We start from the raw sequence: 17443 nt of genomic DNA, 5'->3' as shown, positions 1-17443 counted from the left end.
GATCAAGTGTAATCATCTGATACCAGGCTATAAAGCGATAAACGAATCCCAGCGCGAAAATTCAAAAATAAAAATAAATATTGAAAAATCGATACTCGGAAGGTAAATTCAGGCTCGACTGATCTCAATTGATTAACGACCTTCTACCTGCTACCAATCAACACGTTTCGTGACCCGAACGAAAAGCCACAACTTCTGAAAATTCTTTTGGTCATTACGAGAATTCATGACGAAAAAATATTGTTACAGGGAACCCTCGCTGATTATGCGCCGGATAAGCCACCATACGTACCATCTCTGGTAATCGAATGTATATACCAAGTTGAAGCCCGTGGTGTGGAGGAGAGATTCTTGTACAGAAAAGACGGCGACATTATCGAAGCGAAACGATTGGTTAGAGAGTACCTTGGAAATAAAAAAGTGCCGGACTTGAGCAACATCGATACAGAAACAGTTACCTTGACTTTGAAACTATTTTTGACTTCTTTGAGCGACGCACTCATTACCGATGGAGTTCGGGATGATTTTGTCGAAGCATCTCGCATCCTCGATTCAAGAAAAAAGCACGAAGCACTTTGTGATGCCATGCGAAGCCTTCCACGGTTTAATCGCGACACTCTCAATTATCTTCTCGAACATTTGCAAAATATTATTCAGGAAGGACCTAGCGACATTTTTCATCGTCTCGCCTACGTTTTTGGCCCCATTGTGGTCGGTGGAAGCTCTCAATATCTAACCCCATTTTTATTTATGATTTTACGAGAAGATCAAATTGAGGTTAGTGTCCCAAGTGTTTCTCGTCAATTTCAGTACTTTGACATTTTCCCGCTTTACTAGTTTTCTACTTTTTTTTTGTTCATTTTAAATCAAAATTTCATTTCATTTACAGGTTTTTGAAAGTCTGTTGGAACTGGGAGATTGCGATGATGGCTTCTGGGTGTAATCTTTTTCTTTTGTGCTAATATATTGTACCCATTTGTATGAGCCCAAAAGATTTGACCAGAATGTATACCAAATCTAATTGCTATGTGATGCTGTGAAAACGCACACAATTGTTTGCTGGTGCATTGAGTGCAAAGATGAAATAAAGGAATTCTTTGAAATGAATAAACTCGTTGCGTAGACTCATTGATTCCGATTACACCTCGTAATTTTATAAATCACGATTTCAATATAAAGACCTTTGACGGTATCATTCACTTTCAATTTGTCACGGCTACGATGGGACGAGCCACCAGCCGGACCTACAGATCTTGCAATTCCTTCGACGACCTTGAACTTATTTTCGATCTTGCAAAGTTTTCACGCTCGCTATTCTCTAGTCAGCATTAAAATTCCGCTGAAACTGTTGCCTGCACTTAAACTTGTTCATTTTGACACAATCTACAAAATTTTCATATAATTAATTTCCAGAATTTTCAATTGATCTTCTGTTTGAGAATTTGTACAACGAACTTGTAAAGATAGTCGATTTCACCCCGCTTTTTAATTCTCGTCTAAAAGGTGCTATCGAAGGCTGTGAAATAACCGATTTTACTCCATTTCATTCCCTTGATCGAACCAGACAACGAATCATGAGCTTTCACTCCATCCACAGACAGATTTCCGGATGACAAATGACACATAGAAAAGCCGTTCAGCGTACATTGGAAATTTTTTACGTTACAGAACTTCCACTGCAAGAGATCTAGCAGAAACACTTCAAATAAACCCAGAATTTAAATCGGAAAAACGTTTACAACGTATAAAACGTCGGGCTGGTGAAATGGCTATGGATGAGCCAATTGAATCTTCTGAGAAAAAATTTGAAGTTGAATTCTTCAACAAGTTGCTGGACGTCACTCTAATGTCAATAAAAGAAAGATTTTATCAAAACGTGGGCTTTTTTACATGATATTAAGAACATTCCGGAAAAAAGGAACTCGCGGTGTTCTGTGCTAATCTCGAACAAAAGCTTACGGTTAATTCTAATTCCGATATCGACGGAAACGCACTATGTGACGAGCTCGTAAGCTTGAAGCACTTTCTCCCAGATGATAATATTTCCTGTATAACTGTCCTCAATTTCATACGACAGCGCAATATTCAGGAGCTGTATCCAAATGTATGGATTGCATTCCGGATTTTTGCAACTATTCCAGTTACGGCTGCAAGTGGAGACCGGAGTTTTTCAAAATTAAAATTAATAAAAACGTATCTCCGATCAACAATTTCTCAATCGAGACTCTCTGATCTCGCTAACCTCTCGATTGAAAAATGAAATCGCTGGACAGTTGGATTTTTCAAATTTAATTCGAATGTTTGCGGATAAAAAGGCCCGAAAAGTAAAATTTTACTGAAGAATGCAATCAAATCAAAAGAACTAAGAAAATGGTGCAAAATGTTCGATAAAAATGAAAAAAAAATAACATGAAATGAGCATACAATAAAAAACTGGAAAAAAAATTTTAAAAATTTTAAAAAATACAAAAAAGTAAAAAAAAAAAATAAAAAGAGGAGCTACAAAACTTTCTACGTCCACGTCGTTTGCTCTGGGTAACGCCAAAAGAAAGATTTTTAATATTCGTTAACGTTTACTATCACATTGGTTCTTGATTTGCAAAAAATTAACACTCGATATTGATTTCCTTAAGTGGGCGCCACAATATTCTTGCCCGGGGTGTCAGTGGCTCTAACGCCGGTACTGTACAGAACCAATTAATCTCAGAATATTTAAATGCATCCAGATGTTTTTCTTATTGAATAGTAATGGGGATATCGAGAGTCATTTCAAATAATGCAGTTTGAAAACAACTTTGTGACAACAGCAGACGATAAACGGAATTTTTAGAATGGAAAAACTTGACTCCAGAAGAGTGAGCTCTTCTGGAAATTTCATCTAGAAGTTTCGTTTTTTTTCCAAGAAAGCGGAGTGTTTGATAAAAACAAATTTCAATAAAAATGGAATACACAAGAGTATCACGAGTCTTATTGCGTACAAAAACATTTACAGAAAAGTTGTATTGTGAAACCCTCTAACAGTTGCAAAAGTCTTTATCACAAATCCCATTTGAAAAAGGCTTTAAATAAACTTTAAGCTTGACAAGATTACATACAAAGCGACTATGACACGCGAAGAAAAAATATTGTTACCTGATAACAGATCCAACTTTTGTTATTGTTCCACAAAATCCGATCGCACCATTTAAGGTGGTACTTTTTATTGTTTGTCACGATTCTCACTCCCTTATTTTTGTTCCCCCTGCCGTGATTTTCATCGAAAGCGAGTGTTTTTCCTTTTAGTCTTACATTTGCTTGAAAACATTTGACCAACGCAAGTTTCAAATTTGTTCAATTGGCCTTCCATTTTTGAGAGCCATCGAACGATAGCATACGCAGCGCCAAGTGTTAAAAAATCAAACTAAAATCCGTTTCGGCCGGATTTCGTCGCGAATATAACCAGAGCCAGATTCACACCAATCCACTGATCATTATAAAATTCGTTTGTCACGATTGCAATAGAGACTCACGACGAAACCCGGTAGAATGCACACGAGGCGTCTGACATGTGATAGCGACCGTATTTACTATAATAAATAATTATCCCTACGGGAGGCACCACCTTCGATTTTGAATTGGTCACGTGAGCTCGATGACTCTTAAAGTCATCCTAAAGTCTCTTTTAAAGTAAACTATTATTGAGCTCTCGCGCCTCCTAGAACACTCATTGAGGTAAATTGAGGTAAAGTCCAATCAAATAGATCACTTGATATTAGGGTGGAATTTCACTTTAATGAATAGCGCGATTCTCGATTTTTCGGTTTATCGAAATATTCGATATAAGCTTTGGTCCAAGAAGTGACTCAGAGGCACCTCACCTAAGTATCATGATTCACCGATGATGGCCGTTTAAGGGAGTCACTCCGTGTGACAGTCTAGCTTTTTGGACGTGTTTTTTTTTCCAAATGAATACAAATTTGAGACTTGAGCCCCAAATTCATTCTGATTGAAGGTATCAATCGAATAGGAAATTTTCTTGTGTCTCTAAAAGCCCCTATCGGAATGAGGTCATGTTATTATACGATTGCCAAAAACATACTTTAACCACAATTTTTTTTGTGCAATCCACAGGATGGCCAAACTCTGAAAAAAAATTGTTATATAGTTTAAATAGCTCATTTTACTCTCCTTCCCTTAGTCAAAGAAATCAGATAAATTTTATTGTTTTTCATCAGTAAAGTGAAAATAAATATTATTTGCAAATCTGCACTTTCATGCTGCCTAGCGAGGGTTCTAATTCTTCGGAAGATTGAGTAAATTGAGAGGAATGATTTAATGGTGTATGAAATGTCTACGAAAAGATTTATTCCTTATTTCTGTAAAAATAAGTTGATTTGAAATAAGCGCTACAAACATTACTATAAATCTGACTGTGATTATTTGTAAATAAATTAAACCATTTTGGGACCAGAATAGGCGATTAATGTTCGGGTCTAAACTCATCGGAAAATATCCATGGTAAACAAAGTTTGAAAATACATGCGCGGCTAATGGTACTAAAAATAAATAATGAGAAATTATTGTGGAACGCAGCCTGTGATACCCGTCCAGCTATTTAGTCGCTTTCTTATTTTTCCTCTTTCCTTTTGGAAAAACTAAATGCCTACGACTTTGAGTAAATAAAAATTGATTTCGGATAAATATCGTTAAAAATATTTTTTCCTCAATTGTTGCCTACCCGGAAATCGAATTCATCAAGAAATTGTTCTTCGTGTTGAAATATATTTTTATACATCCCCGAATACTTCATTTTTTTTTAAGCAAACGGAGAATCGTGAGTCATTTGGATAAGTGTGATTTGAAAACAATACTTTTGTGACAACAGCATACGACGAAACAAACTTCTCACTCTTCTAGAAGTTTTATCCATCGAGTTTTGTAACTTTCCGTGGAAGCCGAATAATCTTTAGAACAAAGTAATCTGGAACGTGATATGAGAGGATTATGTAAATCGTTTCCTACGAAAATGATTACAAACAAAAAAATTGTATTGCAAAAACCACTGAGAGCTTAAAAAGTCGTTATCACAAGTCCTATTTGAAAGCACTGTTCACGAAACTTGAGGCAACGTTGAAAATACAATCAACATGATGGAAGACGCCACGTCTCGTGCCACGTGCCGAAAAAACTTTTGTTATTCTTCCGCGAAATTTCTTCGCCCACATTTGTGAGTGGCACGTTTTATTCTTTGTCACGTTTTTCTCTCTCTCCGGTGTTCCCATCCACTATTAAAATATCAAGCGATGTTATCCCACTTCAGTATCATCATTGCTGTGGTTCATTAACAAGGTAACGAGTCAAAAAATTTATCGTCTCAAATTTGTTCATCCAATATTCCGTTTTGCCATTTTCCAGGATTAATATAAGAACTCTATGATAATACATATCTCGGAAATTGCCGTGACATTTATTGAAGTACGAATTTTAATTAAACAGTCAAAAGTCAAATTAATAGTAATTCATTATATTATCCTTTTTTCGATACATAAAACAATATAGCAGTAGTATACGGATTATTTAAGTCCCTTAAAAATAATTTCGAATATTCATTAGAAACCAGAGCTTTAGATATATTTTGAGTAACATCAATCGGATTGACAGTTTTCCTGCACGTCAATAGAAACCCTTATCCAAACGACGACGTGTTTTTGTTGAATCCTCAAAAATATACCTCCATGACAGTTGTTGTTTTTCTCATTTTTTTCTTTTTTTCTCGTTTCGTTGAGTTTTCAAAAAAAAAATCGAATCTGCTAACACAACAGTGCACATATATTCCATCTTGTTTCTTCTCAACAGTAAAGCAAAAAAAATAACGTGTGTGCCACTCAGCGGTGCCGTACGTACCGCTTGGGAGGGCTCTAAATTTTCAGACGTTGAAACTTTCGAAACTGGTTGCTTGATTAAAACGCACGAAAATTTTTAAACGAAAAAATGTACACACGAACGATCATTTTCTAGCCTTCTAGCCTTAAAATACTGATGTAATGTCATCTACATCCGATTCTGAAGAACCATGGGACTCGAGAAGGGTAATTATTTTTTATTTGTACTAATTATAGACACAGAGATCATTCCTAGCTGTCAATCCATTTCAAAACTCGAAATGGCTGTTTCCTTCGACCTATAATTGAATCCAATGAGAGCTCGGTATTTATCACCACGTGCAAATAAACAAAATAATTTCGACAATTTATTTTGAAAAAATCGATTCTGTTGCTATGTACGAACAGTCTAACATGGCTTGTATGTTGGACTCAATATCCGAAACATCGATCGCTTATCGATCCGAGTGGAGAAAATCAGTTCCAGACTCTACAAAAACTTGAAAATCGGCAGCCGTGGGCCTGTATTTTGGGAGGGAATTTTCCGTGCTCCTTCCAAATTTGGATTAATTACAAGGACCGGAACCAACAAATTCCAGTGCCAAATTCGAAACTAAAGATAAATATTAAAAAATCGAAGATTCAGGCGCTCTGCTGATCTCAATTGATTAACGACCTTCGACCTGCTACCAATTAACACGTTTCGTGATCCGAAGGAAAAGCCACTATATTTTCTGAAAATTCTTTTGGTCATTACGAGAATTCATGACGAAAAAATATTGTTACAGGGAACCCTCGCTGATTATGCGCCTGACGAGGCACCATACGTACCATCTCTGGTAATGCAATGTTTAGACGAAGTTGAATTCCGTTATACGGAGGAGGAATCCTTGTACGGAAAAGGCGGCGACATTAAAAAAGCCAAAGCATTGGTCGCAGATTACCTTAAAATGAAAAAAATGCCGTACTTAAACGACATCGATATAAAAACAATTACCTTGATTTTGAAACAATTTTTGGCTTCGTTGAGCGACACACTCATCACCGATCAAGTTCGAAATGAGTTTATTGAAGCATCTATAATCAATGAATCAGGACAGAGGTATCGAGCATTTTGTGATGCAATGGAACAACTTCCGGAACCGAATCGCGATACTCTCGTTCATCTTCTCCGACATTTACGAACTGTTGTTGAGTATGGACGTAGCAGCATTCGAAATCTCGCCGAGGTTTTTGGACCCATTGTGGTCGGTGGGAGCTCTCAATATCTTACTCCATCTTTGCTTATGCTTTCACGTGAAGATCAAATTCAGGTCAGTGTCTCGCGTGTCTTGTCAATTTTAGGCTATTGATATTTTCCTACTTTGCTATAGTTTTCCAGTTTTCTTACTCATTTTATATCAAAATTTCATCTCATTTACAGGTTTTTGAAAGCTTGTTGGAATTGGAAGATTGCGACAACGATGATGACTGGTAACCTTACTCTCTGTCGAAATGTCTGGCAGCAGTGTACAATTGAATCCAACTGATGTGTGATTTTGGAAAAAATGCAGACAATTGTCTACTTGTACATTGAGTGCCAAGATGAAATAAAGGAATCCTGTCAAATCAATAAATTCTTTGCGTGAACTCGTCAATTTCATTTCCCCCTCGCAATTTTGGAAATCAAGATTTCAATATTAAGATCTCTGACGGTATCGTTCACTTTCGATTTGGCACGGCCACCATGGAACGAGCCACCACCCGAGCTTACGAGGTCTCGCAATTTTTTGGACGAACAAAGCACTTCGCTTTGTTGGTTGTATTAAGAGTCTTATCGGGTCTTATTCAATTAGTGAAATAACCGATTTTACTCCAATTTATTTCCTCGATCGAACAAGATAACGAATCATGAGAATTCATTCCATCCAACAGACAAATGATGAACGAACGAAAGAAAGATTGTTCAGCGTACATAGGAATAAGTATTTTTGTGTTACTCAGGAAACAAATTGATTTAGGAATCGTTCTTCATCTCAGAATATTCGATTGCATCCACATGTTTTTCTTATTGAATAAAAAAAGGGGATATCGTGAGTCATTTCAACAAGGACTATTTGAAAACGACTTTTAACAATTGAATACGATAACTGGAGTTTGTTAGTATGAAAAAACTTGAGTCACCTTCTCACTCTTCTGAAAATTCCATCTAGAATATTCTCGTTTTTTTTTCCGAGAAAGTGGAGTGGTCGATAAAAATAAATTCATGCGAAATGGAATACACAAGATTGTGAAACCCACTAACAGTTGCAGAAGTCTTCATCACAAATCCCATTTGAAAAAGGCTTTGAATAAATTTTAAGCTTGACAAGATTACATACAAAGCGACTATGACACGCGAAGAAAAAATATTGTTACCTGTTAACAGATCCAACTTTTGTTATTGTTCCACAAAATCCGATCGCACCATTTAAGGTGGTACTTTTTATTTTTCGTTACGATTCTCACTCCCTTCTTTTTGTGCCCCCCTGTCGTGATTTTCATATAAAGCGAGTGTTTTTCCTTTTAGTATTACATTTGCTTAAAAAAATTTGACCAACGCAAGTTTCAAATTTGTTCATTTGGCGTTCCATTTCTCCACGATTTCAATACATTGTCCTTCAGGTAAATCATAACAAAAATCGTTTCAATTTTTTCTTTCATTTTCGGTTTTTTGAATGGAGCTCTTGAGAGTCATCGCATACGCAGCGCCAAGTGTTAAAAAATCAAACGAAAATCCGTTTCGGCCGGATTTCGTGAGTTCTCACGCCCCCTAGAACACCTATTCATTGAGGTAAAGTCCGATTTATCGAAATATTCGATATAAGTTTTGGTCCAAGAAGTGACTCAGAGCCACCCCACCTAAGTATCATGATTCGCCAATGATGGCCATTTAAGGGAGTAACTCCGTGTGTAAGTCTAATTTTTTGGGCGAGTTTTTTTCGAAATTTTTCGTGGCAATGAAAACACATGGGCTTGAAATATCAATTGATATTTCAACTCTATGGCAGAATTCTTTAACTCCGATTTATCTCCGAAAATTCTTCAATTTTTAGTATTTTGGCATGATTTTTTTTCGAACTGCTGTGAACGCCGAATCTACCCGCGATATCGGAGTTAAAAAATTTCAATGTAGAGTTGAAATATCAATGAATGAACCTTCCAAATTTCAAAAGTCCATATTTTTCTTCTTTACCGCGTAGAAAAATAGCGAAAAAAGCCCGAAAAATCCAACCCGTTGCCCGGGGTAGCCCCCTTAAGGAACGAATATCTGCTGATCACCCAAGAAGCTGACGGAAAAAGTAATTCTTAATTTTGTTCGAGTCGCCACAAAATATTCACGATTATTAAAGTCATTGATCCATATTATTGGCATGTTCCATTTTGTCGATCGCTTAATTGATTTTTATTTCTTATTCACGGACTTGTTTCATTACTCAGTAATCGCGTTCCTTGTACACGTAAATATAACACCCGCTTTATTGAAATGGAAATTTTTACAAAAGCACTTAAACTTTGTGGAGTCAATGAAAACCAGGGGAAATCGAACGAATTTTCATTGATGAATTCAATTTTTTTGAGATTCAATTCAGCGCCGAAAACTTAGTCTAATTATGTTTCGCTTCGCGACAAAGCAGACGCTTAGTTACATGCGTGTTATTTTGTCCTTTGTTGATAGCGCCAATAAATTAACTCATGAATGGCATTACTTGACCGAATTCTCGAATCTCGTAGCATCCGAAAAAAACCGTACTGAAGAATAAACATTTTTATCGAAAAAATGTACGTTAGGATGATTTTCCGTTCTAGTTTCGAGCTCCAAACGTTCGGAAAATGGCATCAGGATCGAATAATAGAAACTCGTTGAAGCCTGCTGCAGATGTGCAACAACGAAAGTCCCCAGTACGGAAAATGGTGGAAGCTTTATCTGGTTTGCGTAAAAAGTACACATTATTCATAAGGAATTCGGACTTTTGATATTTCGTCGACACAGCCATTGATCATTGAACGTGAACATGTTTTTCCGCAGTTTAACGTTCAGAAAGAAAGACCGTCACAGCTATAGATTGGAAGACGTCGACGACGACGTACAGTCCCGTTATTCGACGTTCGAGAGAATAAATCGTATTGGCAACCGTATAAGTAACCGAGTCGGCTATTCCACGTTGGATCCAAGGAGACCCAGCAGTTCTTTTGAAAATAATCTTGGAGGCCGCGATGATCACAAAATCCACAGTTTCACGTTGAATCAGAGGAGAGCCTCGGGTTCAATTCAAGCTGATCCAAGCCTCAGCGATGATTCGCAGATCCGCAGGTTTACATTGGGTAAAAGAAGGGGCCGCGATACTCACGGAATCGCTTTTTCTTACGGCGGAAAATTTCATTATCCAGGTTCGCGAATATCACCATCTTATACTATCACAGGAGCTGGTCCAGCGGTAATTATTTTTTTTCTATGAATAGTGAACACGAATCTTTCATCTTGAGATTACTTATATTTGTCATAAAACGCGCAGGAAATAAAGTCCGGTCGACGCACCGATTTTCAACAGAGTTTGAGATTCGCCTCAAGTTTTGTTTATTGGATCTAGTATAAACCGTTCATTTATATTTTCTCTCTTTTTTTCTTCTTTCACACATGTTTTCGACCCTTTTTTTACTTTGGCAAAGGATTCGATGATGTTTTGGCAACGCTCGAGAATCCCCGAAATTCTCTTAACCAACCCATAAAATTTTTTGTTTTATTATCACCTTCATTCTTTGTACAATCATTCAACTTCGACAATTACTATATTAAAATTTTTATTTTCATATATAAATGACTCAACTACCATCAATCGATATTAACCATAAAAATCGAATCTCGAGTGAGTTGTATTAAATGGTTTCTTATCTATCTTATTATTAATCTATTTTTATATTTCAGTCTTTTCAAAGTTTACTGCAACTTTCTTAAGAAAAAGAGTTTAAAATGATTTTCTGGAAACGCATATCGTTTTTTTACAATATTGTTTTTTTCTAACATTCATTTTATTCTCGACTTCGTTTTATTTTAAATACGCTCTACAATTTTTCAGTCGGGAGTTTTTTAAATGTTTTTTTGAAACATTATTTTTACAAAGTTGTTTTTTATAACATAAATTTTTTTTAAACCTTTTCTTCAAACATTTTTTTTAACAAAGTTGTTTTTTCGAACACTCATTTTTTTTATTACTAAAACATTTATTATTTCATAATTTTTAAAGTTCACTACGATTTCTCAGTCCCAATAATTTTTATTTACTAAAACATTTATTATTTCATACTTTTTAAAGTTCACTACGATTTCTCAGTCCCAATAATTTTTATTATTATTTTACATGATATTTTCTCGTTTGAACTATATTTTTCAATACATTATATAATTTTTTCAGTCGGGAGTTTTCTTCCTTTATTTTTGCCTATCAATCGTTATTTTTTTATTTTTTTGTAGAATACCATCAAATCAGTCTTATTGAATGAAAAAAAGTTAATGAAATTGTTGATTTTTTTTTTCGATCGTCGTATTAATTGTACACGTTGTACTAAGAAAAAAATGAATGATTAACTGTCCCAATAAGTACTGTATATTTTGAACATGTACTTCGAGAAAAAATGTCCAAAAATGTGACACAATGTTGTAACATCACTGTGAGCTGAATATCCGACAATTCAGTGTCCTGCACACAATAAGCCTTTCTTTTGTCAAGTTTCCCAATTTGTTTATTAGCTTCGCATCAGCTTGCATTCTCCGTTTCACATGCAGTGTCCACAACAAACAGCAGACGTCTCGATTCATGGGTTGAGTAATAGAAAAAAAAAAAATTGGAAGAGTAACAAATCAGTGGTGCATTTTTTTTGCATTCGTGTCGTTAATTCCAGAAATAATTTAGGAAAAAAAACTAATAAAAATCGTTGTTAAAAAAACTAATTAAATTGTTGTCAAAATTGCACTTCAATAGCGCCATATTTCCGTGTGGGACACGAGCGCCGCCATCGGTAGTGCCGATCGCTAATAGCTGAGAGCTGAATGAAAGGCGATCCAGAACAGCGTGAAGTAGTCGATAGTCGAATATGATGCGATATATTTAAACTGAGTTAAACTGAGTAAATATCAATTAAAAAGGAAAATATTCAATAGATTTTGATTAAATTTGCTTTAGAACACTCTCTGCCACTCACAGAAAGACAAGCACAAAATTGGTTAAGACAACTATCACCGTTTTCGATAAAACTGGCGACAAAGGAATATCCCCCCACCCACTGATCGCAGTGAAACGCATAACTCCCGTCTTTTGGCCCTGCGGGCAGTCGGGAGTTAAAAAAAATCAGTTATGAAAAAATGTATTTACAGTGGAATATCGCTAACTTCGCTCCAAAAGTTGCACCGTTCGTACCATCTCTGGTGATCCAATGCGCGATCGAAATTGAAGCACGTGGTATGAAGGAGACACTCTTGTACATGAAGGACGGTAACACCGACGAAGCCAAAGAATTAACAAGAGAATACCTTTTTAACAAAAGAGTACTCGACATGAGAGCAGTCGACATACACACGGTCACCACGACCCTGAAAATGTTTTTGGCATCGCTCAGGGAGCCGCTCATTACTAGTGATACCAAGAATATTTTTCTCAGCACGGTTGTGATAACCAACAAACCAGAAAAGGATGTAAAACTTTGCCAAACACTCCGGCAACTTCCACCGGCGAATCGTGACACTCTTGCTTTTCTTATCCATCATTTACGAACCATCAGCAGTGATGACGACTTCGGAATATTAAGCAACGATTACATCGACATCTTTACGCCCTTTTTTTTCGGTGGGAGCTCTCAAAGTTTTGATTTCATTTCGTTTTCCGATCAGCTAAGAGACCAAAATGAGGTCAGCCTTTTATCCATTTTTGTTCTCTAGAACTTTCGTATGCTTTACAAATTTTCATCGGTTTTATTTTATTCACAGGTTGTTGAAAGCTTGATGCGTATGGATTCCTGCGTAGACTTGATTTACCCCTATCGCTTGAAGGTAATATTTTACCTTAAATAAATACAATTGCCGTTGCACTATCGAACCTCACTATCATTTGGGCAGTTCTGAAATTTGATGCAAAGCCTTTCCAGACGAAACATACTGCGAGCTAGATGAATTTACTCACCATCCCTGATGGATTGATTACTGAGGAACCATGATAGCATTTTTTCCAATTTTTTTTGTTCTGATAGAATTTTTTTCCAAATTTTTTGTCTTGATAGGACTCCCAATTTTAACGTTGGCTTAATACACCCAACACCTTAAGGTTTGGAAACTGAAAGAAAATACAAAATAAGTGAATAACCAGAAAGAAATGCCCTCAGTTTTGACTGGTTTGGGGAACAGTTTTGCCATGATGAAACATCTTTTCATGCAAACTACTACCGGTTATCAAAATATTGTTGGATACACGAAAACAATGATGATAAATCCGTAGGTACAGAGAAATATCGCTGATTATGCACCGGACGCAAAGCCATTCGTACCGTCTTTGGTGGTCGAATGTATAGCTGAAGTTGAAGAGCGAGGTTTGAAGGAGGAATTCTTGTACAAGCAGGATGGTAATCTCGCCGAAGCCAAATTATTGGTGACCGAATACTTTGTAAACAAAAAAGTACCGGAATTGAGCGGAGTCGATATCCACACGATTACCTCGTCTCTGAAGATATTTTTGACATCGCTGAAGAAACCACTCATCAACAGTGATCTCCGGAAGAATTTCGTTAGTGCCACTTTGAAATCTTCCAAAGAGGAAAAGGATCAACAACTTTGTGAAACGATCTGGAACGTTCCACAACCGGAACGTGATACTCTTGTTTATCTTCTTCACCATTTACGGATCGTTGACGATGAAGCACAAGGACGCATCATCAATCGTCTCGCCTTTATTTTTGGGCCCATACTCGTCGGTAATAGCTCTCGAAATTTTGCTACGCCCGTTTTTGTCACTCAAGGAGAAAATCAAACTATGGTCAGTTTCTCGTCGATTTTCATCTTTTGGGATTGTTACGCTCTACAGTTTTTAATCGGTCGGATTTTATTCGCAGATTGTCAAAAGCTTGTTGGAGATGGAAGATTGTGACGACTTCATTTATTCTCAGCGCTCTCGTTTTCCTCCTGTTTCTCAGGTAATGTTGGTGCTATCCCAGCATCTACAGTGAGGCGCAAAAACTCATCCGAAAATTGTTTGAGCATTTTTTTTTCAATGCTCAAAAGCTTTGGCAAATTGCTATCCAAAGTTGCCGTATTCAAATCGGATGTCACATTTCGGTTATTCAAAATGGAAGAATCTTTATAGCGAGTCAAAATACCCAAAAATCATTTTTTTAGTTCGAAAGCTGGCATCCGGGGGATTTCGGAATCGCTGAATATAAATTTAATGTCTAATTTCGGAAATTCAATATTACAGATCAGGTTTTTCGAGCTGCGATTTTAAATTTCAGATTATTCTAAAGGTTTCTAGTAACTATCGTGAATTCATCGATTTTTCTTTTATTATGACGCGTGTTGCGTTTCATCTGATCATCTCGTTTGATATCTAACGACCTTCAACAGTGTTGTTAATCGAATTCAACGACCTTGACAACGGAAGATCCCCGTTGCATCGCAATCCGAATTTCTGTGTAATTTCATTTTAAAGTTTGTTTTCGGTGGCCTCAAAAATCTCTGGATCCGGTAAAAAATTAAAAAAACGAAAAATAGTTTCTAGATCCGTGAAATAATGCGATTCGTCATTTTACATTCTGACAATCTGATCCGAATTCGGCGACCTCAAAATTCAGATGGCCCCGCAAGAGCCGAAACACGTATATCACGCGACTTGCTACCAATTTCTATGTTTATTAATCTGAGTCGAATGCCAAGTTTTTCAAAATATCGTTGGATATACAAAAGCAATGATGGAAAATCTGCAGTTACAGGGAAACATCGCTGATTATGCACCGAACAGGGCACCATACGTACCATCTTTGATGGTCAAATGTATAGAAGAAATTAAAAAACGTGGTCTGGAGATCGATATCTTGTACGAACGAGACGGTGACATCGGTGAAGCCGAATGGTTGACAAAATACTACAACGTATCCAGAGAAGTGCCGGATTTGAGCAAAATCAACATACACACAGTGGCCTCGACCCTGAAAACATTTTTGACACAGTTGAGGGATCCACTCATAACCGATGAAGTTCGAGATGAATTCCTCAAACTAGATTCGAATTTTGAGGTTAAAGGCTGGCGTGTAGAACTTTGTGCAGTAATTTGGGAACTTCCACCACCGAATCGCGACACTCTCATGTATCTCGTTCATCATTTACGAGCCTTCAGTGAAGAGAAAGATGAAAAAATCATTGATCTTCTCGCCGAAATCTTTGGACCTATAGTGGTTGGTGGGAGCTCTCGACGAGAACATCAAATTCGGGTTGGTGTCTAATCAATTTTATTCCTTTGACATTTTCCTCTTTCACAAATCTTTATCAATTTGATTTTGTTCGCAGATTTTCAAAAGGTTGTTGGAGATGAAGCATTGCGATGATTTCATTTATCCTTATGTCCCCCAGGTAATATAACAGCCTTTCGTAGCCACTGGAAGCTTTTACTACGGTGTAAAAGAAAATGCAAATTCGTATACGAAAATTCATTTAAAAAATTTTTTAAATTCGCCTACAAAAAAATCAACTATTTCAAAAAGAATTTTCATAGAAATTCGAAAACAATGGGAAACGTGATGCTCGGATTAAGGGTGTCCTGTAGCGATTGATTTTCTTTCCATTCGTTTTTCATTTGTTACGTTGAATCATCAATTTCGATTTTTCCTTTCAATTTTGAAACTCAGCCTGAAACTGAATTTCAAGACTCTAATGCTATCATTTGCTTTCAATTTGTTAAAGCGGCTATGGGACGAGTCCGACGAATTGGAAACTTCTGGGTACGTTGAATTTACTTTCGATTTCATCAAATTTCTTGCTCATTGTCTCTCAGCAAACCCCCTTAAAATATTCGTTTTTTGTAACAAATCCGTCCAAATGGATGAATAATTGCGTCTCTGATTGGAAATGCACAGTACTTGATAGAACGCTCTCTGACAAAGAGTTTTTTGAGGATTTCGAAAAATAATAGGAAAACCAGATTTTTTGGGTCATGTTGCATCATCGTCATCTCGTATTTAATGTCGGACTGAACAATTTTTAGCCAGAAAACTCCCTTACTATTTGTCATTCGTTTCTAAAACACGTCCGAAACAATGCCCTTATATGCTTGCATAATAATGCGATGACGAAAGTGTTTTTCTTTTTGAAACTCAAACTTCTTCTCTTCTTCCACAGGCTACCCCGACTTGCGAATGTAATTGAAGTTTTGCAGCCATAGATATAAAGTGAAATAAGAAAACTGCAGTACTTTCCAAAAAAAAATAATTGTTTCTTCCATTGCGAGAAACATATTCTTCGGTGTTAATTATTCGTGTATTTATTATAATTTACCAACAAGGTTTTATGCAGTTTCCCTGCGCCTATGGAAAATCTATTAAAGGAGAATTAAATAGCGTGTTATCATAAATCTTTGGCTATGAATTATTATATACAAAATTGGCCTCAATAAAAGTTTTAAAAAAAGGTGAAAAGGTGATTTATAAAGTTCTCATGTATATTTTGATAAATGTGCAGAAGTTCTGCTAATAAATAGTCAACGCATAAAAAGAAGTATGAACGATCGGAAATGAATTTCAAAACAAACGCATTGATAGATTCTTGGAATAAAATTATACCGAAACAAGCATCCGAACAGTACAATAAATGGACTGTAATTTTTCTTATGATATAAAAAATCAGGATAAAATTTTGAGAAGCGGAAAAATCCGTGTCAAGAAAACGACAGATGTGAAAAAACTTGGTTAGAAAAAAAAGTTCGTGATCGAAAAAATTCGCAAAAGTTTACACCGAATCTCTCTTTCCAATTCGCTCAAATTTTCGGCTCATTTCTTTCCAACTATTTTTATTAGTTTTTATGCTTGTAGAGAAATCAGGCGCAATCAGACTTGAGAATCGATTTGAATTTCTCACACTTCTGGAAGTTTCATCCGAAACGTTACGTCCTTTCTGAGAAAGCATCGATAGAAAAACAAATACAGGACGTGACACAGAAGTATTTACTGTGTCTATTATTTCGAGGGAAAACAATTGACAGCCAATCGATTGTTAAATTTACTGCAAGTTGAATAAGTCATTTTTATAATTCCAATTAGAACATGCTGTTCGAGAAACTTGAGGCATCCGATAAGAGTACAAAAGAATCAACTTCTCAATATGGCACGTACTGCAAAAGTATTGTTTCCTCACAATGGACAAATTTTTTGCTACAACAAACTTTTTCTGTTATCGTTGAGTCATATTTTTTCAATTATGTCTCTCGTTTGTTTTTTTTCATCTTATTCATTTCCACGTTTTTTCCGATTTTTTTTACTCCTTGTTGATTATCCTTTGCTACCACGGATAAGATAGGAAAGCATAAAGAGTTCTT

The 17443-nt window shown here is 36.3% G+C and overlaps 2 protein-coding genes and 1 long non-coding RNA gene across 10 annotated transcripts in view; all 3 read left to right on the top strand.

The window, feature by feature from the left end:
• Window positions 1-1107, top strand: part of LOC122418142 (uncharacterized) — a 117445-nt gene extending 116338 nt beyond the window's left edge. For all 6 annotated transcript variants that reach the window (XR_006262448.1, XR_006262445.1, XR_006262444.1 and 3 more), the window contains exons 3-4: window positions 250-777; window positions 890-1107. This is a non-coding gene — a long non-coding RNA (uncharacterized lncRNA). The remainder of the gene's footprint in view (window positions 1-249; window positions 778-889) is intronic.
• Window positions 1108-5271: 4164 nt separating this feature from the next.
• On the top strand, window positions 5272-7477 carry LOC122418182 (rac GTPase-activating protein 1-like). Its single transcript, XM_043432253.1, has 4 exons — window positions 5272-5328; window positions 5998-6068; window positions 6650-7174; window positions 7285-7477. Exons 2-4 carry the CDS (start codon window positions 6024-6026, stop codon window positions 7336-7338), a joined length of 624 nt encoding a protein of 207 aa, XP_043288188.1. The 5' UTR covers window positions 5272-5328; window positions 5998-6023; the 3' UTR covers window positions 7339-7477.
• Window positions 7478-8298: 821 nt separating this feature from the next.
• LOC122418181 (uncharacterized) lies at window positions 8299-16483 on the top strand. Of its 3 annotated transcripts, XM_043432250.1 has the most exons (12): window positions 8299-8315; window positions 8564-8673; window positions 9690-9823; window positions 9910-10318; window positions 12253-12783; window positions 12862-12924; window positions 13367-13900; window positions 13977-14057; window positions 14844-15347; window positions 15424-15486; window positions 15817-15854; window positions 16252-16483. In XM_043432250.1, exons 3-12 carry the CDS (start codon window positions 9714-9716, stop codon window positions 16292-16294), a joined length of 2376 nt encoding a protein of 791 aa, XP_043288185.1. In that variant the 5' UTR covers window positions 8299-8315; window positions 8564-8673; window positions 9690-9713; the 3' UTR covers window positions 16295-16483. The 3 variants fall into 3 exon arrangements, with proteins under 3 accessions (XP_043288185.1, XP_043288187.1, XP_043288186.1); XM_043432252.1 differs by lacking the exons at window positions 8299-8315; window positions 8564-8673 and adding an exon at window positions 8356-8504; XM_043432251.1 differs by lacking the exon at window positions 8299-8315 and having other exon boundaries at window positions 8356-8673.
• Window positions 16484-17443: the final 960 nt, after the last annotated feature.

The sequence above is a fragment of the Venturia canescens genome, chromosome 11 (genome assembly GCF_019457755.1).
Source record: "Venturia canescens isolate UGA chromosome 11, ASM1945775v1, whole genome shotgun sequence".
Classification (NCBI taxonomy): Eukaryota; Metazoa; Arthropoda; class Insecta; order Hymenoptera; family Ichneumonidae; genus Venturia; species Venturia canescens.
Note: the sequence above shows the minus strand (reverse complement) of the source record. Positions and strands in the feature narration are given on the sequence as shown.

Bases quoted from the DNA above. Each gene is read 5' to 3' on its own strand.
- LOC122418182 (XM_043432253.1), top strand. From the start codon at position 6,024: ATGTCATCTACATCCGATTCTGAAGAACCATGGGACTCGAGAAGG. The intron at 6,069-6,649 runs GTAATTATTTTT...ATATTGTTACAG, and splicing joins AACCATGGGACTCGAGAAGG to GGAACCCTCGCTGATTATGC. The intron at 7,175-7,284 runs GTCAGTGTCTCG...TCTCATTTACAG, and splicing joins CACGTGAAGATCAAATTCAG to GTTTTTGAAAGCTTGTTGGA.
- LOC122418181 (XM_043432250.1), top strand. From the start codon at position 9,714: ATGGCATCAGGATCGAATAATAGAAACTCGTTGAAGCCTGCTGCAGAT. The intron at 9,824-9,909 runs GTACACATTATT...GTTTTTCCGCAG, and splicing joins TTATCTGGTTTGCGTAAAAA to TTTAACGTTCAGAAAGAAAG. The intron at 15,855-16,251 runs GTACGTTGAATT...CTTCTTCCACAG, and splicing joins GACGAATTGGAAACTTCTGG to GCTACCCCGACTTGCGAATG.